At 35.4% G+C, this 25,695-nt stretch overlaps 2 protein-coding genes across 3 annotated transcripts in view; one reads left to right on the forward strand and one right to left on the reverse strand.

The window, feature by feature from the left end:
* The first annotated feature begins 1,401 nt into the window (after positions 1-1,401).
* Positions 1,402-21,441, forward strand: LOC114148135 (alpha-1,6-mannosylglycoprotein 6-beta-N-acetylglucosaminyltransferase A-like). 2 transcript variants are annotated; one of them, XM_028023141.1, is made up of 19 exons: positions 1,402-1,560; positions 3,297-3,401; positions 4,167-4,257; positions 4,895-4,960; positions 6,027-6,239; positions 6,764-6,840; positions 7,196-7,285; positions 7,482-7,541; positions 7,750-7,926; positions 9,165-9,334; positions 9,528-9,656; positions 15,127-15,260; positions 15,380-15,513; positions 15,643-15,786; positions 16,968-17,114; positions 17,310-17,423; positions 17,506-17,580; positions 18,135-18,292; positions 19,144-21,441. In XM_028023141.1, the coding sequence occupies exons 2-19, from the start codon at positions 3,309-3,311 to the stop codon at positions 19,343-19,345; spliced, it is 2,274 nt and encodes a 757-aa protein (XP_027878942.1). In that variant the 5' UTR covers positions 1,402-1,560; positions 3,297-3,308; the 3' UTR covers positions 19,346-21,441. The 2 variants fall into 2 exon arrangements, with proteins under 2 accessions (XP_027878942.1, XP_027878943.1); XM_028023142.1 differs by having other exon boundaries at positions 6,051-6,239.
* LOC114148136 (transmembrane protein 163-like) overlaps positions 21,267-25,695 on the reverse strand; it is a 55,125-nt gene continuing 50,696 nt past the window's right edge. Inside the window, exon 8 of the mRNA XM_028023143.1 lies at positions 21,267-25,632. Within this exon, the coding sequence (XP_027878944.1) occupies positions 25,572-25,632 (61 nt within the window). The 3' untranslated portion in view covers positions 21,267-25,571. The remainder of the gene's footprint in view (positions 25,633-25,695) is intronic.

A 25,695-nucleotide genomic window follows, 5' to 3' on the forward strand; every position in this document is an offset into this window, starting at 1 on the left:
AACGTTTGGTCAAATCAAATCGAAGAAAAACAACAGCAGAACTCAGGAGTATGTTTAATTGTGAACGCAAAAGCATTTCCACACACACAATGCGAAGGGAACTCAAGGGGTTGGGATTGAACAGCTGTGTAGCCATAAGAAAACCTCTAATCAGTAAGGCTAACCAGAAAAAAAGGCTTCAGTTTGCTAGGGAGCATAAAGATTGGACTCTGGAGGAATGGAAGAGGGTCATGTGGTCTGATGAGTCCAGATTTACCCTGTTCCAGAGTGATGGGCGCATCAGGGTAAGAAGAGAGGCAGGTGAAGTGATGCACCCATCATGCCTAGTGCCTACTGTACAAGCCTGTGGGGGCAGTGCTATGATCTGGGGTTGCTGCAGTTGGTCAGGTCTAGGTTCAGCAACATTGTGTGCTCAAAGAATGAGGTCAGCTGACTACTATATTATACTAAACAGTATAATATAATTAATAATATTATTAATAAATAATAACCTGAATGACCAGGTTATTCCATCAATGGATTTTGTCTTCCCAAATGGAACGGGCATATTCCAAGATGACAATGCCAGGATTCATCGGGCTCACATTGTGAAAAAGTGGTTCAGGGAGCATGAGACATCTTTTTCACACATGGATTGGCCACCACAGAGTCCAGACCTTAACCCCATTGAGAATCTTTGGGATGTGCTGGAGAAGGCTTTGCGTAGTGGTCAGACTCTCCCATCATCTATATAAGATCTTGGTGAAAGATTAATGCAACACTGGATGGAAATAAATCTTGTGACACTGCAGAAGCTTATTGAAACAATGCCACAGCGAATGCGGGCTGTAATCAAAGCTAAAGGCGGTCCAACAAAATATTAGAGTGGTGGCGACTTTTTTTTTGTTGGCCAGGCAGTGTATATAAGGGAAAAAAATGTAATAAGACAGAAGTTAAGACTAATTCAAAAATAAGGGTGTATTAATTTTTTTAACTATTTATCAACCCACTACACCTATAGAGGTGTGTGAAAAAGTAAAAGTGAACGTGAAAACAAATTTTAACAAATTTGTCACTAAAGTCTGAAGAAGCAGGTTTATTTTTAGACCAGACTTCCACTATGAAGTCAAACTGGTTTTGTGAAGATAGACTGGTTTTGTGGGGAAACAACATATTTATCCATATAAATATAAGAAAAAATAAGAAAAAGAAAATCAAAAATATGGGGTGTATTTTCTCAACCCATTACACTTATAAAGGTAAAGAAAGTGTGAATAAGTAAAACTGAACCTGAAAACAAATTAAAAAAAAAAATCAGTTACTAAAGTTTGAAGAAGCAGGTTTATTTTTAGACCAGATTTCCACTAAGAAGACAAACTGGTTTTGTGAACATAAACTGGTTCTGTGAGGAAGCTGAAGCATTGTCAAGTTTGGTCTGCCACTGGCAATGAAGCTTTTCACCTGTGAATCCTGCCTGAGCACTGCTCTGTGATTTAAAGGAACCTGGATCATGAAGAAACTTTAAGACGGACACAAAGCTTCATTTCTGTTGAGTTTGAAGGACCAGTAAAACTTCTGAAGGTAACTATTTTAAGTTTTTTCTCATTGTGAAGGTATGTCCAGCAGAGAATCACACCTTCATTGGATTAAAATGCTCATATTAAACCATTGGGAAGATGGATGTAACAGATATGAAGTAGTGTTCTTTATGTTTGATTATCCAGACAGCTGTTTTGGTTTGACCATTTACAGGATCAGTCTCTTAATCAGGAATTTAACTATTAAACAAATGTAGTTTTGCTGAGAATAAGAAGAAGCTATCATATACTGAGCTTGATTAAGTCACTAACTTCAATAACATTTTAATCAAGCTGTGTTACTTCATTATCTCCCCCAACCAACAACCAAACATTAGCTCATCAGCCTGACAGCACACAGCTGTGGAGGACCTGATTAACACTGATCTTAATGTGGCTTCTGATTGGGCTGCAGCTCTCCGGTGGTTGGACTTGTGCTTTGGCCTCATTTTCTCAAACCATGCTCCCATTTAGAAAAACAATTAAATAAAAAATAGGCACGCAATACAGGAGAAACATTTGCATTTTTCCTTACAAAAGGTATGTTAGCAACATTTAAAGAAAGTATTTTGTCAAAGTAATTTAAGGAGATTAAACTATCTTATATACACTATTTTCAAGGGGAAGCTTTGAAATTTGAGTCCATTAATTTATGAGAGTTTAAAATGTATAGATAATACCATGAATATTTTATTAAGCTTTCAATATCTTGCCTTTTTAGCAGCTGAAAGAAATGTCCTGTAACTGACACACAGCTGATTTAAATTACTACATTATCTCTCAGTATGCCATCAGTCACACTGCAAAGAAAAAACCTGAAACATCAGGAGGCAAAGCTCTGAGGACCAGGATTGACATATTCTGACTTAAACCATCAAAAACAGCACCAAGAAATCATCTGCCTTGACCTAGGCATTTAGTTTACTTTCTTTTTTGAAGTGCATTATTATTTATAAATCAATATCGAGCATGTTAGGATTACTATAGTACAGAAATATGTCTTTTGCATTCCTTGTTGTTGTGCATAATTTTATACTATTATTATGTTCAAAATAAAGTTTTGTTTCATTTCATTTCAATATCGTATTTACATTTTTAATAATTTCAGGACGTTGTAGCTGTTAGTCGCATAGATATAAAATCACTTTATCATTACTTTAAAATCTGAACTAAGAGACTGTTTGATTAATTTTCAATGTACTTCTCATATTGTGGTAAATCTAATACTGTTTTGTTGGACCAAAACTCAAAAAGATAAGTCCTGCTTCTGTTACTAGCAGGAATAAGGAAAACAATTTAAGCTTGTTCACAAATCCAATCTTGGTCATTTGATGAATAAATTGGATCAAAAATGACAAAACTTTTAACCACCTCATGATTTATTAATTCATATATCAGCATTTATTTACAGAACATTAAAGGTAGATTATATTATTTTTTTCATTTCAAAATATACATTCACACTGTGAAATATTTTGTCAGAATGTTTCTCACAAAAGGAAATTAACTTTTTTAAATTTTTAATTTTCCCCTTATTTATACAGATAAATCTCATTTACAAGGTCAGGATTTTAAAAAGCACATAATTTGATATAAAATCTCTATGGTTTTCTGATTTTTCTGATTTTACTCATGTTTATGTCTTAACACCCACTGCTGAATAGAACAATTATATTTCTAAAGAACATGACATTTATTCTGCTGTATTTTTAAATAACGTACATTCAATTTAACCTGCAGATCCTGTTAATCATGAGAAAGCTGAAACAAATCCTGAACAGGCCAATATGTGTGCTGCTGGCCATTTGTTTGCTGTGGTGTCTGAGCTTGCCTTATTTCATTCTGGTATGTATATTTTCCTATTTTCTCCTTACTTTGTCTTTTGGGGGCTTAAAATCCATCAGACTTCAGAGCTAAATTTATTTAAGAGGCGTTGTAACTGTCAAAGTTTGTGATTTTAAAGTCTGTGAGGGACTCTGAGAACACCACTGATGTTTACGCAGTATATTAAACCAGACCCAGGAGAAAAACTGGACTAAACTGAAGCAATTAAAACCCCAGGTTTAGTTTAATAATTCATTGTCAAAAAGCTGAATGTCAGGTTAGTAATGTGTCATCTGGGAATGGGTTAGAAGAATCATAGCTTTTCTTTGACTGAAATCCTCTGTAAACGTAATACTTTGAAAAAATATTCCAACACCTTTGAGTTCTGCATAATTTGTCACCTAAGAACCACAAACCTTTTATTATGTTTGGAAAGTCTATTTTCAACAAAATACAAAAATGAACATTGGAAGAATAAAAATAGTTTTTGATGTTTTTTTAATTAATTTTCTTTTTCTCAAGCAAAAAAATTGAACAATCCATCAGGTTACTTTAAACAAGAATTAAACAAACTTTTCATTAAGTCGATATTTCTGTATTAAATGTTTTTATTGGTCTGATATAATATTCTTATGTACAATGTTGTGCAATCGTTATCTGTAAGCAGAAAATAAGCAAATGAATTTCAAAGAACATATATGTAAATATTTCAGTGCAGATTTAAAACTTGGTGTTTTTTACTTTAAATGACTAGTAGCTAAATTTCAATTTTTGTGTGTCTCTCAGACTAAAGTTGACCAGAGGAGCATGGGTGTGACTGCTGACAACAGACTGAGGGAGAACAGGAAAGTGTGGCTGGAAACGAGCAAGGCCCAAGGTGAGAAAAGAGCAGAGAGATAATGAGAAGGGTCAGGCTGCAAAAAAAGAAGCAGAAGTAAGTGTGTTAACCAGTGGTGTCAACACCAGATTCTCTTCCTCGTGGAAGAAAATAATTGAAACAAATAAAAGACTTTCTCTCTTGGCAACTGCTGAGCAGAGAGCAGGAGGAAAACACATGAACCCTCAGCAGTTTCCAGGCTCTCAGCACTTACTTGCATTACTTTGAAGTTATCCCAGTTCTGCAGAGGAGGCCATATGAATGGAGACTGATTAAGAATATTTGAGTGCTTATTGTGAAGTGGATCAATTTGCATTAAGAGTGTCCCATTCACCTACAGACTGGCCCTTGGAAGCAACAGAATGACGAGAAGGAACGCTTGTGAAAAAACCTGATATTTATTTATTTATCAAACTGTAATCCTGCCTGTGTAACCTAATATTATTCTGGTTAGTTTCTGAGAACAGTTGTTTTCATTCTTAAGATCTTTTAGGTCATTTATTTACTTGATCTAAACTTTGCAGTTGAACATCATTTTGTTTTTATGTGACACTTATAAAATGGAAAGTTTTTTTTTTTTTTACTTTGCTTTGTTCTTATAATCTTTTTTCTGTCTTTTTAATCTTTTCAATTCTAGATGTGATGAAGATTTTTGTACAGTTTGTGGATGATCTGCTGAACGTCGTCAAAACGGATAATAATGGTTAGAAAAAAATATGTTTTATGTGAAACATAAGGTGCCATCTATACTATGCAACTGTTGTCTAAAATTTGAGATAAATATTCTGACTCACAAACTCTGGATGCAACAAGCAGCCAGTGGACATCAATTATTGCTTCGCCATCTGTCTTTTTGTGTTAATGGTGATGGATTTCGTCTGATCTCTTGCATAAACAAGTCAAATCCATTTGATGTTGGTTTGCTGTTGGCAGAATACTCATCCAGTGCATTTCAATGTTCTGTAACTAATTTCTAAAAATATTTCCCTCAATTAATCGGGCTTCAGTTGACCCCCTGTTTTAAGGAGAGTAAATCATCAGCGGGAAGAAATTATTCTCTTAGAAGTGTTCAAAATGGTTGTCCTCACTCATTCCTTCATGTTTTAAGTCTAAACAGAAAAACTTTCTGAAAATGTTTTGCTTGAAAAATAATTGGATTTTTCTGAAGGCTTTAGTTGCCTGCCCAGTGAGAGTCCCACTGGCAGTGGAAAAGTTCTCCTGAATAAATCAGATCATAAGATATTGTACTGAACAGACCCACGTCCTGCCGCTAATGTCTTTGAGCTTTAGATTGTTGTGTCCATTTCCAATTGAGCCATTTTCAATGCCTGGTCAGTTTCAGAAGGATTTTCTTCTTTGTTCAGCTACTGAATTAAGAATTTATTTTCAAGACTAAAATGGGTCCAAATAGCAAAGCATTTCTCAAACCAAATAATACGATGATTGCTATAAGTCATATTTGATATATATATGGCATTTTTATAACAACTGAAGGTATTTGATTGAGCTATAAAATGGATGGAAAATACTCAATACTGTCCCTTTAAAATAATTTAAATATGCTACTCAAGTTGACAGAATGTTTTAATTCTCTAAATGCAAAGTCTCTTGGTTCAGTTTTAACTGGATCATTAAAATGATCCCTCTTCACATAGCCAAGGAAGCATTTCCTACCTTAACACTGTGGGACTTTTGCATGAAGAGCCATTTAGAAATGTCAACCCCTTTTCAACACTTTTAAAGCAGAAAGATGTCCCTCTCTCCTCCAGTCTCACCATCGCCATGTTTTAAAGGCTACAAGGAGGACATAAAAGCTCTTCAGGAGAAAATGGAGGCAGAGAAAGTGAAAGGTCAGATGAAGGATGATATGATAAAGGAGCTGCGTGCTGATAAAGCCCAACTGCGCCAAGACGTGACTCGCTTGGAGGAGCTTCTAATGCTGCAGCTGAAGAAGGAAGAGAAAAAGGAGACAGTGGAATATGGTAAGCTTTAACTCAAAGCTAAACATTTTTAAGATTTGATTCAACACAGCTAAACAGGAAACAGATAAATTGTAAAAAGATCTTGCAAGCAAAGATTTCTAAGCTGGTGCAAAGTTTAGACATGATGGCTAATAAATGAAAGTTTAAGTAAGAAAAATGTATAATGGAAACTGGCTTTCAGGGTTAGTAAAGCAATATTTTTCAGATTTATACAAGCGTGCAGAAAATTCGATTAACAATATTTTTATTTGAGCATCAGGCTGGGATTTACAAAGTAAACCGGCAAAATAATGAGTTCAGTAAAGCACTGCAATGCAGATGATGCTCATTCACATACAAATAAACAGACAGCATGAGGTACAACTGCTGATAATATTCTAATTTATTTAATTACCATAGGCAAAATAATTTATGAATAAATAAATGGGTAAACATATTTTATTTTCACCACCAATTTCTAATAGAGTACATGTAAAGTTCAGGAAATATTTATTAATGAAAACACTGCTGATTGCCTTCCTTAGAGGATGACATCCCAGAAGATACAAATTGCCCCCTGCCACCATTGGATGGATTTCCAGAGTGTACGGGGAAAATCAAGGTAATGAAGTCCTGCAATTATATGTTTTACATAATGATTGTGAACCATGAAGCAAAAAGTGTGAGAATATGGTTAGTCCTATTTATTTATCAATTCTTTTTTGTTTACTTACACATTAAACTTTGACATCAAACTACCACATAGATGAGCACTTTAACTTTATTTAAAGGTATTTACATTAAGAACTATTCTGTAACTTTATAGATACTTCTTTTTGTACTCAATGTCCAATAATTTCAGTTTACATCAAAACTGAAGGAAATTTTCTCAATGTTTTAGTACTTTAGAGTCTACGGCTCACTAACCACGAGGTGATGTTTTTGTTGTTGTACTCTGTGGATTTTTGTGGGGACAGTGGATGAAGGACATGTGGATGACGGATCCTTGCTACAGCAGTTATGGTGTGAATGGGTCACTGTGCTCCTTCCTCATCTATCTCAGCGAGGTACCTACATGCTTTTAAACATGCATAAACACAAGTTAGTTTTGACAAGATTAGGTTTTATCATCATTGAATTTATGTCCCTGCAAGTCCTGATATGGGGAAAAAAAGCTTGTTTGCATCAAATACATTTATCTCTTTAGGCAGGAGCTGTTAAAAGTAATACTGTGTTTTTTTTTTTTATGTCATATATATTAAGACAGAGTCCTGGTGTCCTGTTCTTCCAGGCCGAGTTTCAGTCATCGAAGAAACAAAACAGGTAAAAGTCAAAGATTTTTACTGAGAAAAATAATCTGTATGGTCTAAGAAGTTGCCAAAAAGTCACAAATCTTGAGTAGAAATAAAGAGTTGAAAGGGAAATTATTTTCTCAGTGGTGGTATTAAGCATTTGAAACAAAGAATGTTGGAGAAAGAATGAAAGTGACTTAGTGAGGGACTGATTTAACTGCTCTCTTGATTCTCCTCAGCCGGTTTTAGAGGATGCAGTGATACGAGGACATTTTGAGGGGCTGCACCAGTTTTTGGACAACAAGACTGAATTTAAGTGGATCCAACAGAGAATTAAAAGTATGGAGGAGATTTGGTTGGAGGCGGGACTTTCTCTCTCGGCCAAATACAACCTGGAAGACCGGAAAGCCAAACAGGTAAAAAGTTATCGGTAGTTCACAAATGTTAAATTGTTAAATATCTGTAAAAAAAAAACATAGAAAATGTTCTCTAACATTTTTTCTCACCTTAATGTCAACTGTATTTATCCATGTATAATTGTTGGATCAATTTATTGTTGGAAGACCCAGTTATGTCCAAGTTTTAACCATCTGGCATTTCAAAAGTGGCTCTTTTAATTGTAAATGTCACAGACTTTTAGTCTTTGCTATTTCGCTTTTAACTGTAGTGCATCAGTTAGATGAAGTAATGATAATCAAATTATTGAACATAGTTTTCAATAAAGCAAACATGGTTAAATATTATTTAAACAAGCATGTTTAAATGTCCAGCATTTTAACCGTAAATACAAACAGAATCAAATTAAATTATAATGTAATGTCTCAATAAGTGGCTTACATCTTTTTTTCTAACAGTAGCAAAATGAAAAATGTTGAATATTTTTTAAATATGTTCAGTCTTAACTATAAGCTCTGAGCTTCGGTTGAGTTTCTTCCTATAGACTTCAGATGGTATTTGTTTTATCATTGACAAGATTAAGTTTCTTCTCAAATTTGATAAAAAGCCAATGTTTTTTCCTGTTATATTAAATAGTTTTGCTTTAATCTTGTGTTTTAATACATTTCTCGGTTGCGTATAATCAGCTTCCATATCGTTTCCTCTGAGGTTGGTAGTACATTGTTGTCTTCCTAAACCGGCATTGTAATATTTCATTACAGGGTTTTTCTGTAATGAAATAACACCTATCTAGAGACTTCACCTTTCATCCATTTGTTAGCAGCTGTCTTTCATAATGAAATTACATTTCCTTTTCACTCAATTTAGTGTTTATACTGTTTGTGCCGTTGTGAGTTCTGCGTTTGTGTAGTTAAAATTGTTTTATTGTTAATTTAACATTTTGAGGTTGTTTTCTAAACATGCTTTCATCCTTCGTTTAGAAAAGCTTTTTATTCCACTAATGCCAAAGATGGGAAATAAGCTCATGTATTTGCAGACTTCAGAGTTTCTTCCAGCAAATCTCACACAGTAGAATTAAAGTGGAAGGATGGATGTTGTGACTGTCTGAAATGAGTCAATGCTTTGTCCTTACATGTCTAGGAAGCTTTCTTATTCTGAATGAGAAGCCGAAACAGACGCTAGGGAGATATTGACAGTTAAGAAAGCATTCAAAGTCGTCTCTTATCCATGAATCTGTTTCCTCCCCCAATTCCCTTAGATACTTGTGCATCCTGGTGTGCTTACGAAAGAAGCGGGTCTCAAAATAGCTGAGAATGCTTTCAGCGGCGGCCCCCTCGGGGAGCTGGTTCAGTGGAGTGACCTTATTTCCTCACTTCATGTTTTGGGTCACCATCTTCACCTGTCGGCCTCCCTTCCAAGCCTCAACAAGTGAGTATTCATCTGGAGGCCTTTTGTGCTACTTTCACAGGGAAGAAACAGAAGCAGATAAATGTGGCAGTTAAAACCCAGTTGTGTTGCATGACATCAAATGCAAATTGTGTCCTTTTCAGTGATGCCAAAGTCTGATGCTATAATTATCATATTTTCCCTCTTGCTTCTTTGTGTCTCTGTTTCTCTTTAGGTTTTTTGGGATTCAGACTGGCGGATGTCCCTCTCGACTTTCACTAGTGGAACCAAATTTGATTTACACAGATATAATTGGTCTTAGACAAATCCAGAAAGTACTTAAGACGTCATGGATCAAATACAAGTGAGTAACTTAATAGGCATTGAAATATTTTTACAAATCATTACATGTACAAACATTTTCTTAGAAAAACTAAGCACTTTCTTGCTTCTTCCATTGGATTTAAAGGGGCGTATTATGCAAAATTCACATTTTTGCTCATTTTTGTACTTCCATTTGTGTCTCAACTGTTTCTAAAAACAACCAGAGCGTCTAAAAAAACACCCAGTTAGTTTTTGGCAGGAAGTTAAAGTTTTTTGGAGTCTAGAAAATGAGCCATTTCAGAAACCTTTTAATGTACTGTCACAAATCAGCAGGAACTGCCTCTCACCTAGCAACCCCAGTGAGGCCCAGCCCATTACCTAGCAACCGCAGTGAGGCCCAGCCCATTACCTAGCAACCCCAGGGAGGCCCAGCCCATTACCTAGCAACCCCAGGGAGGCCCAGCCCATTACCTAGCAACCCCAGGGAGGCCCAGCCCATTACCTAGCAACCCCAGTGAAGCCCAGCCCGAACAAACAGACATACTTGATTAATTACTTGGCAACTGTGACCATCTTTTTAAATGCAGGAGCTTTTACAATTAACTGCGATCTGGACCAAAACAAGTGTGTTAACACAAGTTGGAAGTAAAAGATTAGTAATGATTAATGTCACTAATTAACTGACCGAATAAGTAATTGATGCCAATGTATTAATAGCATAACTCTTAAAAGTATGACTACTAAATCATAGCATAACATAGCTTCTCTGAGACATAAACTGAGTTTATATTTACTGAGATGTTGTAGAGGAACGGTTCTCAAACTTTATTTTTCAAAGATCAAATTTCTCGATAACTCAAATTCAAAACTGAACAACTATAAATGAGCAAATCCTGTTTATTAAATTCACGTACAACTTGCAGGCAAAAACAAATGGCACTTTAGAACTACATACATTCTGTTATGACTCTAAACTGTTATAATCTGTTACAATAAAATCCAATAAACACCAGTTTCAGAGGAAAGCTATACCTGAACTTGACAAACTTTATTACTTTTCATGCCTCGCCACATAAAAGTGCTCCACTTTACACACAAAACTGAACAAAACACAGTAACTGAACTTAAAGTGCACCAAGACACATTAACATCAAAACAGCTGAGGTAAGGCTTACAGATACCAGGAAATAAATTATATTAGAAAATTGCCTTGTCAGCGTTCAGTGAGACACCTAAACCGTGGACCCTATAAGATTTGTGGGATATTTTGATCACATTCAGTGTAATTCAATTTCATCCTAATTTCCATTTTCATAATTCTATGCATCATAGAGCAAGCACAATCTTGCTCTATGATGCAATATAAGTAGATAGAAGCTATCTACTTATATGGGTAGAGCTGACCTTTAGTCAAAAGGTTACAAGCTTGATTTCAACTTCCTCCTGTCAAATGTCAAAAGGCAAGGCAATTAATTAAAAGTTGTCACCAGGCTGATGTTTATAAATACAATTGATTGTGGCTCTTGAGTAAACTGCTTTGAGTAGTCAGTTTAGAAAAGCTTTGTTAATGCAATCTACTCTTAACAGTTCAATAGAAAAATAAACCAGATTTATTTTGGAATTAAATGTTTTTTAATGCTTCTAAAGACGTCAGCTTTGGAACAGGCCTTTTTGTAGAATACAAACCCCTCATAAGTAAACGTACGTTTCACACTTTTAGTGAAACATGACCCACAAAAGTTTTATAAATGTGTTCTAACTTGTTTTTTTTCTGATTCTGGAGTGTTCATTGCTCTAATCTGAGGTTAATCTGGTTTTACCATGTACCTATGATGTCTGAACAACTGGTCACAAACCTAGCTTTACAATTTATTTCTAAATTTATAAGGTATTTCTGATTACCTGAAAAAGTCAAAGTACGTCTGGTTCTGCGGAGGGACTGGCTTACAGAAACAAAATGTCAGCATTGTTTGTTTCTTCTCTGTAATGAAATTCTCTGGTTTGATAATTCAGATGAAAACATGTTCTCTTTGCTGTTCTTACAAAACTTACCAACAAAGCTGTTCATAACAAAGTTCTTTGCTTTACAAGTACAATTATTATAATTGAACAGAGTGAAGGTCTGAGATGGAGCTGAGCTTCAAATGAGTGAGTGATTACAGCAAAAACATTTGCTTTGCTGCTCTTTCAGTAATAATATCAGTGTAAAGTTACACTTATGCTATGAACAAATTATCAAGTTGTATTCCACTTTAAATGTGTCATACTTCATGATTCAGACTGATTTTTTTTTACACACCATGGCCTTGGTGTAGATTGACATTTGGTCCAGATGCGGACCAGAGACCTGGTGCTGTTGAGGGCGTGGGTTCAGATGTAAAGTGGCATTGCATTATGCTACATATTTCAGACTTGGTATATTTGATGGGAAAGTCACAGCTGAGTCTCTCAGGCCAATATGCAACAATATTTGTAATTTATCCAAAATTTATTAGAGCTATGGAGCTTGTCTCTTGTGGAAAAAAGTTGCTTATATCTATCAAATTGAGCAAACCTCAAATTATGCTATCAGTAATCTAAGTAACTGTCATTACACAATCAACAAGTTGGAGCAAAAACAAACTGTTCAAGTTTGGATTATTTTGAACCTTATTTGACTTATTGGTCAAATAAGTGTGATTTTTGACCAAGGCATTCATTAGATTTATGTAAAGTTAAAAAAAGATTTGTTCAGATGAGGTGAAGAGAAATGGTGAATCAAATCTGAGTCACTGAATGAATATGCTAGAATATAAAGATATTGTTTTTATGTGGGAAAGTTTCATCTGAAATGGTTGTTGGATGTGTTAGATGGCGAAATTCTTAGACTGACAGAATATATACATTTTTTACCTTGAGAGGAAAATAACGACAGCAGTCTGAGTGAGATAAAAATGTCAGACATGAAAGCAGATGCCAAAGATGATGAGACATCTGGTAACAAAAACGTACTGAGACAAAAGAACAATTTAAAAGAAGAAAATGCCAGTTACAGAGAAAAGGCAAGAGTGAAGAGAATCTGAGACAACAGAAAATGTAGCAGTAATATTACAAATGGAAAAGTTTAGCCTGCACATCAAACATACTGTTAAGAAAAAATGATTATTTTAGTGCTAAATACAGTTAATATTACAACATGTGTAAAGGTATATTAAGCACTCTTATTTGAAAAACAAGTTTTGTGGGAACAATCGGGAGGGGGCCGAAGGGGCCAACTGAGACAAGCAGGCACCTCTCTTGGTCTGCGTAAGATCACACAAAAGCCATAAAATTAGCATTCCCATGGAAACAGCGCTGAAGTATGGGGGAAGAGACGTCAGAGTTATCTGTGAAATCTCAACACAGGGACCCCTCCGCCGAGATTGCCCGTACTTGGCACGGCCCAACGATGAAGCCGTCCGCCCTTTTACTTAGACAAAAACCAGACACTTTGCCGTGAATGAGGGGAGTTCCAAGTTTCTCTGGAGGCCGAAACAGGTCTCTGATTGGTTGAACAACAGAAACGCCTCTTGAGTATAAATTTTCGTGTAGCGCTAAAATATACAGAGAGTTTCCATTTTTTCCAGCAAACTTTCTCCAAGGGCGCGCCTTTGTCATTTTTGTCTGTCTTTGTGTTCGTTCTGTTGATCCCCTTGTGTTGGGTAAATTGTATTATTAGTATTATCAAATATTTGTTGTATTATGTAGCCTTGTAGTTACATTTAGATAATGTTTCTGTGTGTTCATTAATTCTGATTTCTTCCTAATCCCTCCTTGGAAGAGGGAGGTGACAGATATTCATAGCAGGACTCCCTGAGAGATGGAGGTGTTAGTTGTTCCAAGCTGAGTTTTACAACCCTGGAGGAAACTCTGCTTTGTTCTTTGTGATACAAAGCCGTTGCTTTGAAGCTATACAACGTGTCCCATTCGACGCCATGCCTGGAGCAAGAAGGATTTAGATTGTAGATACCATGTGTTTAGTTTAGTGATTGTCTTGTGGCACTGCAACTAAAATGCTTTGACCCCACCCCCTAGAGTTGCAGCGCCCCGTGTGGCAGGTTTCCTAAAATCAATAAAACAGAGGAGCGGGAGATGTGTTTTTTAGAGCGGTAGGAGATTTGTAACTGAAAGCACATCTCTGTCCGTTCTCCTCGCGAGAAACAAAGAATCTAACTCTCTTGTCTTTCCTGTGTTTGTGTAAAATTGTCTCTAATAGGTATTTAGACCTGACACCTTGTCTGTCTTTATTTTTATGAGAAAAATGCATATCTTTGTACCTCTGCAGCTTTGTTAACTGATTCATGCGTTGTTTGTATGAATTAAACTCTGTGATCTGTGACGTCAACGCGCTTTGTTATGGTTTCACTTCTAGCTGCAGCGCGGCTCGCCGAGAGGACCCAGGTTTTAAGGAAGAGACGAGCCAAACGTTTTGTTCAAAGTTAATAATAATAATTCTTCCTTTACAATACACAATGTAAATGTCCTTCCTGCGTTCTACCATTTTACAAGCGAAACAGATGTTCCTTTTCCAGTGTGTGCATATGGCTACCCTTTCATGAAAATAGGACTAGTGGGTGGAGGACAACTTTAAAGTTCCACTCATCCTTTATCTGCGTCAATGAATGAATAGAAAAATATTTCTCAAAGAAAGTAAAACCTGCCACATATATGTTCTGGTACATTGACCCTATTAAGAGTTTTGCTCATGTATAGGTTTGCACCTTTGATTGAGTATATTCAACATAATAAAATGTCCTTGTATTCATTATAATAAAAGATTTAATATTTCAACTTTTGAAAACTAACTTAACATATCAGTTTAATCTGCTTAGAAATCTAAATGTATGCTAATAATTTCTCCAGTCCTTGTATAAATTCTGTTCAAACAAACTTGACAGACTATTTCCTGATTCAACTGCTCTGCTCTGCAGTTTGTTAAACTGGATTGATAATAAAACCTTTTTCCTATGCGATGTTTTGATTACTGGAAATAGAGCTATTTGTGATTACTGAGAAATACAATCCTGTTTCTTTATTTTCAATGAAAAGAGAAATGTTACTTTTCTTTATATATAAAAACGTAAAGAGTAATTGGTCATTAGTATTATATAAAACATATAGAAAATGTCCATAAAAGCTTTATTTAATTGCATAAAGTAATTACATAAATTCTATATATATAACTACATGAGGAAAAAATAGTTAAAATATCCATTTTATATAGGTAATTTGAGAACAGACTTTTTTTATTTTATAGAGTAATACAATGTCCGAAATAGGGAAGGTAGAAGTTGTACTAAATGTTGTCATTTTGTTCACATAAGTGGAGATAAATGTAAGGCAAACACTTAGCAGTTTGGTGTTAAAAGCTTTTCTCTTTCTTTTTTATTAACTGCTTGAATTAAGTTTTTCTATTTAAATGCTTTCCTATCTGGATACAATAAAATGGGATTTGCTTTTTATGACCACTTCTCTGTTTGTGTGTCTGGCAGGTGTATAATCCGTGTGCTGGACTCTTTTGGCACTGAACCAGACTTCAATCATGCAGACTGGGCAAAGAAATACAACCTCAAAAGTCCGTTTGGTGGACTCAGTCTGGCCCCCATGCAGTTCTACACCATGTTTCGTATGTGTCTTCTTGCTTTCCTTAAAGTCTATTCAGATCATTTGGTTTTTATCCTCCTGGTATACATATTTCTAGTATATTCTTATAAAGATGTGTGTTTTCTTGCATTGTTCGAGCAGCTCATACACCAGACAACACGTTCCTCGGCTTCGTGGTACAACATCAGCTGAGTCTGGAGGAGAATGAGAAGCTGAAGTCCACCCAGAGAAAAAACCAGGCGCTCATTTATGGGAAGAGTGCCACATTTTGGAAGGTATTCCCAGAATCTGACTCAATAATGATGGTGGAAAGGTTTAAAAGCTTTTATTTTGGCGAATCACTTTTGTGCTTTTGCTGTTTTGAAATCTTCCGGGAAAGCTACTGATCATTTCCTTGTTGTTAGGGTAAAAAGTCTTATCTGGACGTCATCCACAAGTACTTGGATATCCATGGGACAGTCGACAACAATACTCTGATTCCAAACTACGTAATAAATCATGGTATTATCAAAGGAACTGATGTGCAGACCTTGTTGAGACAAAGCAAAGTAAGTTTCTGTTGGTAATCATGATGACTACAGGTTATGTGCATCTTTCCATTGGGATTGGATGCCTCCTGCTCATATTTAAGTCTGCTGAGTTTTACTGCTCTCATGTAGTTCTTATCAAGCAAACTCAGAGCCAATCAAGATGCCTTTGATTTAGTTTTTTTTATGCTAGTTTAACTAAATATTTTCTACTGTTTTCTGACCAGTGCTTTTTGCAAAGTTATCTTCAGTTTGTATTTTTCAGACAAATTGTCGAAGTTTTAGCAAATAGCTTTGTTATTCTGATGAGGCTCATTGTTGCTCTGAAATTTTTAAAGAACAATTTGGATCGTTTGGTTTCCATAGAAGCCATGAAAGGAGGATTCATTTTCTGAGACATCCACAATAAATGTTTGATTGGCATTTGCCGAGCTCACCTGGCTGGAAGACAAAGAACTTTTGATCCATATCGATGTAGCTGCATGATACAAAAAAGGACTGATTGGAAAAGCAGAATTGTAATTCATGTTCTCATCATAATGAAAGGAGAGAAGCATCAAACCCAACAATGCCATCCAACATAGTTGAGCTGTGACAGAAATGCTTTGCTGTCTTTGCATCAGCTGGTAGAATAAACAGCTATGTGGAAGTGAATTCAATTTATGAAAATGGCAGAAAAAATGTGTATTGATATGGAAAATTTTAGCAATTGGAAAATAAATTCAGTTCAAATCAAAAGTACTTAAGGGAAAATTAGGTGTAATATCTCACATCATCCAAAGAGTCTTGAAATGGATGATGATTCTGACAGCAGGAAGGATCTTTGCAATCAGGGTAACTAAGAAGCTAAATAGGGATCATAAAATTTGTGTAAAAGAAAAACAAATAAAAAAAACAATATTTGAGCTTTGTCTGTCTTGTGTGGCGTTGGCATCAAAAACTGGCAACCTTTTCACCATGTTTTTCTGAATAACCATAATAAGTAGCACCAAAACACAAGTTTAAGTAACTATTTGTAATCTGAAAAGATTGTAGGTTTTTGGTTTGAAGAATTACATCAAGGCAACGTTTTACACACTCCTCATGTCAGCATTTATTGTACTGTTGTTTGCTGACACCATGTGGATATCCTTTAGTAGTACATTGTGTTTTCATAACCCATAAATCTTTGATATCTGGTTCGTTTTTGTAATCTTGTGTAGGTTTTTGTTGGGTTGTCATTCCCATATGAAGGCCCCGCCCCTCTGGAAGCCTTGGCCAATGGTTGTGCTTTCCTGAACCCCAGGTTAAAACCTCCACACAGCAGCCTGAACACCGAGTTCTTCAAAGGAAAACCCACTATCAGAGAGGTCAAGGGTCTCTTTCATTTCTTTATTCTGTTATTTAAAGATTTACCTTTTAAAAACACACCTAATTAACAAATATTAAATGAAGTCTGATGAGATAAACTGAGAAAATCTTTCACTGGTTTGCAGAAGACTTTGTATTTAATACAGTACAATGAATATTGTTCTTGTTCATTTCCTGTTTGTTGAATTGTGAAGGTCACATCCCAACACCCATATGCTGAAGAAATAGGGGAGCCCTATGTGTGGATGGTAGATATGGATAACCAAACAGATGTGGAGAGAACTATCACTGCTATACTCAATCGCACTGTAAGTTTAATTCAAATCTTACAACTGGGAGATTCACTGAAAAATTTACTAAAAGTATTTTCTATTTACATGTGTCTTCCAGATAAAACCCTACCTTCCCTATGAGTTTACATGTGAAGGAATGCTCCAGAGGGTTAATGTCCTGATTGAAAAACAGGTTTGACAATAGAGTTTTATATGATATCTATCTATATATCTTTATATATATCTTTATATATATATATGTCTTTATATATATATACAGTACAGACCAAACGTTTGGACACACTTTCTCATTGAATTCAATAAGAAAGTGTGTCCAAACTTTTGGTCTGTACTGTATATAAATAGATAGATAGATAGATAGATACATTAAGATATATAGATCTATCTATCTAGATTATATATCTATATAGATATATCTATCTAGTATTTTAAAGTCTGTTCTCTGAGCTACAGGGAACCAGTTAGGGGACTTTAAAACTGGCGTGATGTGCTTTATCTTCCCAGTTTCAGTAAGAATGCCAGCAGCAGCTGTCATATTGATTTATTTTTTTAGGCAGACCTGTGAACACAGTCATAATTCAGTAATCAATGCAAATAAAGATAAACAGATGGATGAGTTTCTCTAGAACCTTCAGAGACATTAGTCCTCTAAACCTAGACATTTTCTTCAGGTGAGAGAAGGCCTACTTAATCTTATTTCCTTTTCTCTAATCTGTTTCTTTGCAGGATTTATGCTCACCTGCAATGATCTGGCCTCCTCTGAGTTCTCTCCAGGTAGTGAAAGCGGAGGCAGGAACTTCGTGTAAACAGGCTTGTTGGAGGGCGGGGCTTATCTGTGAGCCAGCATTCTTTCCATACCTCAACAATGCCAACAATCTCGCCAGGTGAGTACAATTTCATGGTACGTTAAACATATGACATTTCTAGTGAGATGAACATCAGCATAAAACAAAATAAAGAATTCTTTAAAAGTATTAGAAACTATATACCAAATTGAAGTTTTAGCTGTAAATTAAAGACACTGACATAGTTCTTTCAAAGGTGTTTTAAAACGGCTTTATTCTCCAAGTTTGCAGCCTAGTTAGCTGTAGGCTGCAGTCAGATTCATTTTTCAAGAGAATTTCCACAGACTATTCCCATTAAAAGCAACTACAAAACAAATTGTCCTTAAACCCAGAAATATGCATTAAAATCAGGACTGAGCAATAATGTTTATAGCAGTTTTCAACAAAAGCCAAAGGTTATTTTATATTCCTTTTACTAGTTCTATATTTATTTCTTCTTGCGTTATATGTTATTGCTTGTATGTAATGTCTAAATTTAATGTGTTCTGCCTTTTACTGAACTTTCTCATGTTCTGTAAAGCAATTTAAGGTATTTAAATGGAGCTATTTAAATAAGCCTTTGTTTTGCCTTCTAAAACTAAAGTTTATAAAAATGCTCACTAATGACCACCAACTTAGCTATAATTTTTATCAGATATGCAAATGATGAGATTGTGAGAACAATTTAAGAATAAATCATAACAATCTGAATATGCAAAGTCATAGCTACTAATCTGAATCAATTACATATTTCATTTTGGATAAATGTGTCAGTCACTCTGCAACCCTGAATACTGGTGCAAGCAAAGTCCATTACAATTTCATAGGCAAATTTACTTGTTTTTGAAACCAAATGTGTGTTACAATGAGAGCCGCTCATTATTTAATGTACCTTTTGTCTTTGCTTGCAGCCACAATATAGCTTGTCAAACGTCTGAGTTTTCAGACGGCCACCTTGTGTTCCCAGCCTACGACAGCACCGAGGAACATTGCCTGTTCCAGTCGGATTCTCTGCTCTACAGCTGTGTCAGATCCGAGCAGTCACTAAATCGCATCTGTCCCTGCAGAGACTACATCAAGGACCAAGTAGCCTTATGTAAGGCATGTTTATAACTGCTGAACAATGAACAAAATGCCACTGAATGTCATCCCAACATCCAATATCAGCTCAGTGTTTCCTGCTGGAGTCTCCAAGTTTAATTTATTTACCTTTTGTAATTTGAAGCTCTAAGATCAAGAGTTGACAACCTGATTCCTTTAGGAATTTATGATATTCCCGATGGTGGGAAGTGAAAATGACTTGAACCAAACCTGTCATGTTATCATATATTATGTGCAACTCCACTCTGTCTTTAATGGATCATTTGGGAAGAAGTCCATCTTCATTTATAAATGAAATTTCTAGCTCTTAAATTTGCCAGAACATCTGCTAATGGTTGTATGCTTTTTCAGATTGCAACACATTTAATTTACACATTTCAAACTGACTTTGCCTCTTTCACTTTTGCTTAAAATCATCTTCAAATTCCAATTAACAATAACTGACTGTGTCTAAAATTCCTGCAATGCTGAGGATTTAGCTTTTTGTTCTACAAATACATGTCTGGATGTTTGAGTTTACAAAAAATGAACACATTGTACGTAATTCTGCTCTTCAAGTATTAAACCTTTTAAATCAAGTTAATTTGCCAACTTTTTGAAGATCTATTCCAATTAAACCAATTTAGGTTACAGTTTCTGCTGCTAAGATAATATTGATGGAAGTTCCTCTTTAACATTCCCATGGCTCACTTAGTTAATTTTGTCAGGACAGAGCAGAGTGACTTCTGACTTGAAATGATGATGCAAAAGTGTGAAATATTACCTTAGATGGTGAGAAAGCTGACTGACAGAGTAAATATTGCAGGAGTCTTTATCAGCCTCTTTCACATCATGAAACGATGTGAAATGCAAGTGGTCATATTTGTGTCTGTAGCCCATGCTCCCTTCATACTTGTGCCACAAAATGTGATTATAAAAAAGTAAGTTTACTGAATTATATCACCGGCTTGTTGAGCTTCTTTTATTGTTGTTTTAATTTATTTTTATCACAAGTTTTATTTAGTGAAACAAGGTTTTTATATCAGTAAAGATACTAAAAATCGAGAAATTTGCAAGTTATTAAACAGAATTTGTGTCTTATGTAACCCAATTTAAGGATTTATTCATATTCAAACATAGAGTGCAAAGGTTTTGAGTAATTTTATTTTCCCTTTTATATCCAAAAAGACCAAGTTTATATTTCAAAGATCTCCTGGCTTTGGTTTAATAAACATAATACACAGAAACCATGCCCATTATAACTTTTGATCATAGCAGCACACCTTAAATAATTCCAATAATTTGATATTCCTTTAACAGGCATGCATTTTTTAATCCTCTTTAGTTTTTATTATATTTTAGACACAGCAACTGATTATGACAGCAAGTGTCCCATAGAGTAAAATGACATCTTATTAGCGCATTTAGTGAAACAGATGTGATTTGGAGCTAATAGGGATGACGGTGTTCCTAAAAGGGATTAGATGCTTTTTCTCATTGTCAACAAATCCCCCATTGTTATATATGATCCCAACTTCTACCTAATTGGTGTTTGTTATTCATTCTTCAGGCAAAAAGTCAGTACCTCTCAGCACTTTGATGATCAACCAGAAAAAAACTTTATTTACTCAATCAATAAAACTCTCTTCATTGACATACATATTTCCTTAATGTTCTTTTACATAAATTATGTTCACATCATCTGTAATACCATCAACGCCGTCATTGTACAAACAAACGATTCGTTACATAGTTTCTTTGTAAATTCATTTATACATCTGAGTGCGGGCGTGTGTGTGTGTGTGTGTGTGGATGTAAAGCGTTTGTAGCCACCGACACTGTTGGGTTTTTAAAAGCCCATGCAAAGCCTATGGCAACAGAGAGCTGGTTTGTATTGCTTTCAAAAACATTGTATAATTTGGTGGAATGAATGGTCCATTTCTGCATTGACAGCATGCCCACTTGAAACAGAGACAAGTTATTTCACATAAACTGACACATGTTGATGATTCAGATATGTTTGTAAGTGACTAAAGAGAGTCTGATGTTGTTTCAAATGTTCATAAAAAAATAAGAGGGATTAAGTTACTACAACATGTATCAAATGATGAGCTGTTTAACTTTAACATGGAAACTGAAAAGCATGAATGTTCCAACATGAAGTGGAATGAAAATAACACAAGGTGCAATAAAGAGAGGTAGAAGGGATTTTGGTGCCCACATTAAAAAATTTTAAAATGTTCTTTTTGTTTTCACAACAATAACTTGTGAAATGCACAAAAGAGTTGGAATATAAGCATCGTTATTCACCCCCCTTTACACTGGAGTAAAACCACACAGTGACATTAAAAAGTGGTCTTTGCATGGTCTTGGAGAGGTCGGAACATCGAGGTTAATGCATCTCCCCGATGCCATTTAGCAAGAGATTTCACATTGTTTCAGCATGCACAAGACTCATGCCTGGCTGGCAGCGTTAATTTTACAACAAAGGCAGCACAACTCCTTAAAGCACTGCATTAATTTATAATTATTGCCCAAAATGGCAAGCTGTGTGGTGCCCAACACTGTACAAAAACCCCACACATTTATGTTTTCATGCTCTTTATGGTGCTTTCTCCTTCAAAGCAAAGCTTGGTAGAGGTGTATAAAACCTCTTTATAAAGACAAATGTGGGAGTAGTACTGTGTTATGTGAATAGTACTGCTGAGATTTTTGATACACTGATTTGCGATTAGCATTGGAGGGTCTAGAAATCATGTCGCAGTCTTAATCCGGTGTAAAGGGAAGCAAACTGGTTTACAGTGAATGTTTTTCTGTGCAGTATGGGGTTACTTCGGCATCTAAAAACTGTGCTTGACTTACAGGAGAGTCACTGTAGAGATTGTCTTCTGTGCAGTTAAGAGGGGAGTGGAGGACATTACAAATCAGTGTGCTGTTGGTGAGTTGAACTGATGTGAACTGATTCACACCTTCAGTTTGCAGCTTATTCATGTTCTTCACACAGTGGAACTAAAGATAACAGAAATGTTACACTTTGCTAAACACATCAACTCAGAGCTGGATTCAGGCCTGTTCATAACTCCACAATGCTTTTATAACTCTGTCCAGCTGCGGATAAAAATATAGAGTTTTACCTTGGGATTTTGAGTTTTGAATAAGACCATTGTAATTCTTCTACCAACCATAAGAGGGCAGTCAATCGTTATTTATTCATTATACAATGAAGAACTGAGACCTTGAAATATGTTTTTACACTAAGCAAGCTCTTCATGAATTTGAGCATATAAACACACCTAAATATTTATTTATGTTTCAATAGAAATGGATTCATGTGCGAATAAAGTGTGGTTGTTGCTCAGACATGATGAATACTCGATGCCTGAGGTCAAACAGTGTTTTGACTCAGATTTAGGTGAGTAAAGAATATTTTTTTAAGCAGCTGCACAAGAGTTGAGGATTGGACCGAGCAGCCAGAGCATGCCTAGATCATACCTTCCAGGTATGTTCACCCACAGCAGCAACTTACAGTAAGACTTGTCGTTTCATTTCACCAATAATCTACAGTAAAATGTAAGACATTTACAGTATATTCACACTACAGAGGAAACATGTTTAACAATATGCAACTATAACCAGTTTGTACTTTTATACGATATGTTTTATACTTCCGAACAGTGTAATAAACATATTTACAGAGCATGTGCTTTGCTGTTACATTCTGTTCATTGCATGTAATGATAAACATTATAATTATTTCTGGAGGAGATGATGAAGAAATGGTTGATGAACATAAAATCAGACTTACAGAGAACACTGACTCACTAAATTGGTTTTCTACAAGCTGCTTGATCTTTGTCATTGCACTAAAGTTTCTTCTTTGCTGTTACAGTGAGTAAAAAATAGGCAACTGACTAAAATAACTGGATTTCAAGTCATAATAAAAAACACTCTCCCCGGGTTCAGTGCATCCTTCTAACACCGTAACGTGTATGAAGAGCGAGAATGGTATGAAAGTCAACACTTATTTAAACCTCATTATTGCCAGGTGAGACTGCACCCTCTCTTTCACAATTTCAAGTAGAAAAATGATTGAATGGATTTTTGCAGCAGAAAAAATAAAATAATAATACATGAACACCACACTGCAATTAAATAGAGTCCAATGCAGTTCTTAATTTTAGCAGTTAAGATAAATTAAGAAAATATATTTTGATTTTAAATAGTGGTCGCAAAGTACTCCTGAATTTTCTTCCCACATTTTGTCATGTTTTAACTAAAGATTTCAATGTATTTTTATTGAAAATGCATTAAAAGACAAACATGTAAGCTGCATCATATATAAACTTTTCCATCAAAATATTATTTTTTTTTACTGCATTTATATTTGGTGCCCTCTACTTTTTACTTCTTGTAAGTACTCTGTTGATTTTCTTATGCACATTTTTGGTAATGTAATTTTTTTATATTATCCTACTCAGTTGCACACTACTTTTGATTAGACTACGCTGTTTTTAATAAGTGCACAGTATTTTCTTATGCTGTAAGTTTCCCCTTACTTTACAGTTTATTAGTTCTGTTTTTATATTTTTGTTTTATTTTTGTTTCTCTAAAGCTTCATTTTAAGGAGTTGGGTTATTTTCAGCTATCTCTGCAGTTATGCTGCTATAGGCTTAGCACTTTTCGTCACTCTGTTACTTTCTTCTCCTACTTCGCTTCAATTTGCAATATTTGCTGTCATTTCAACTGCGAACTTAATGTTTTCTCAGTTTTCTTTTCCTACATAGAAGCTACATCTGGTCTGGCGTTCTGTTTGGCTGTGGTAGCTTCCTGGAGGGGGGAAACATGTTCCTCTGCTGCTATTAACTTATTTTTTATTAACATAGAAAGTACTACATCAGTTCTTTTGTTTCTTTTTTGTGAATCTGCTCTGTCTTCTCAAAATCTGAGTCGGTCGTGGCAAATTGCAGCTTGTACTGAGCCAGGCTATGTTGGAGGTTTCTTCCTGCTAGAGGGGAGTTTTTCCTCTGAACTGTCGCCACATGCATACTCAGTATGAGGGACTTCTGTAAAGTCAAAGACACAATACAGGTACTAGTCTGATTTAAATGCAGCCAAAAGGTGCTTCTATAATGCATTGACTCAGGGGGCTGATAACAAATGCATGACACTTTTCACATTTACATTGATAAATAAAAAAAACTGATATTCTCTGAACACTTCACAATTGCACACTATGTTTTGTTTTTGTTTAACTTAAAATCTCTTTAAAGTACATTTATTTTCAACATGACAATATAAGAAAAAAAATTTCAAGGCTTTGTGTGGCCCAAGTTGGCTCAATGATCAGCTGTCAGCAGCTGTCAACAAGTGTATATTATCATAGCTGATTCATTAATTTGTGCTTGACCTTATTACAGAAAGAAAACAACAAAAAAATCAAACAGTTCCACATTTGTGCACTGAACTTTATCTCCATCGCCATTATATGGCAAATGTTTGTGCTTAATGAGTCCTTTCATCTTAACTCAGTCACCTAACTGAAAGTTGTTAATGTTTCAGGAAGATATAGCATTAACCTTCTCTCCTCCTGTTTTCAAGTCTCAGAGATAATTTAAGAGGTTAAACTCAGAAGAATTCCTCTGTTTAACACACTTCTGCTTAATAGTCACTTGAAATGATAAAGTTTGTAAATTAATGGGCAGCTTAGAGCAAGAGTCTGACAATGAAGGAAAGGTTTCATTCTAAAATGCCCATTGAATGTCTTCTTTAGTAAATTACATGGATAAACCTACTTTTTTCCAGAAGACCTTATTTAAAGATACTATCAACATAAAAATCTGCATTGGCATCTATCTCTGCCTTCCTGAACAAACCCAAAGCACTTCTTGAGCTTTGGAGTTTATGATCTCGCCTTTTCCTCATCCAGGGTGTCATTTTTAACTTGATGCATTTAGGAGCTATTTAAGAGAACAAGGGAAAAAAAAACTCTGAGCTGAGAAGATCTTCAATAATGTCATTATCTCTCAAGGTCTCTCAGACTTGAGTAATTGAATGTTGGAGTGTACTATGTACAGTATGTACAGCAAAAGTGTATATTCACATATATGCATGTAACAGAGCATGATGTATGCCGTAATAGTGAATGTACAAGCAGTATGCGGACGAGTGTATGAAAGAGGAGAGGGCAGGAGGCACCCAGGTGTGTGTGGGTGGGTGTGTGTGTGTCTAAAACTGCTAATCTGATTAGCCTCGGGCTCTTTCATTCGAAGCGCTCGTAGTTCCTCGTCTGCCTGACCCGTGGCACCATGTCTTTCAGGAGCCTGTGCAATCAGAAATGAGCAGATGTTGGAGGAAATGAAAGAGATTTCAAACCGTAAAACTGG

The sequence above is a fragment of the Xiphophorus couchianus genome, chromosome 7 (assembly GCF_001444195.1).
Source record: "Xiphophorus couchianus chromosome 7, X_couchianus-1.0, whole genome shotgun sequence".
NCBI lineage: Eukaryota > Metazoa > Chordata > Actinopteri > Cyprinodontiformes > Poeciliidae > Xiphophorus > Xiphophorus couchianus.

Bases quoted from the DNA above. Each gene is read 5' to 3' on its own strand.
- LOC114148135 (XM_028023141.1), top strand. From the start codon at position 3,309: ATGAGAAAGCTGAAACAAATCCTGAACAGGCCAATATGTGTGCTGCTG. The intron at 15,261-15,379 runs GTATGTGTCTTC...TTGTTCGAGCAG, and splicing joins GCAGTTCTACACCATGTTTC to CTCATACACCAGACAACACG. The intron at 18,293-19,143 runs GTGAGTACAATT...CTTTGCTTGCAG, and splicing joins AATGCCAACAATCTCGCCAG to CCACAATATAGCTTGTCAAA.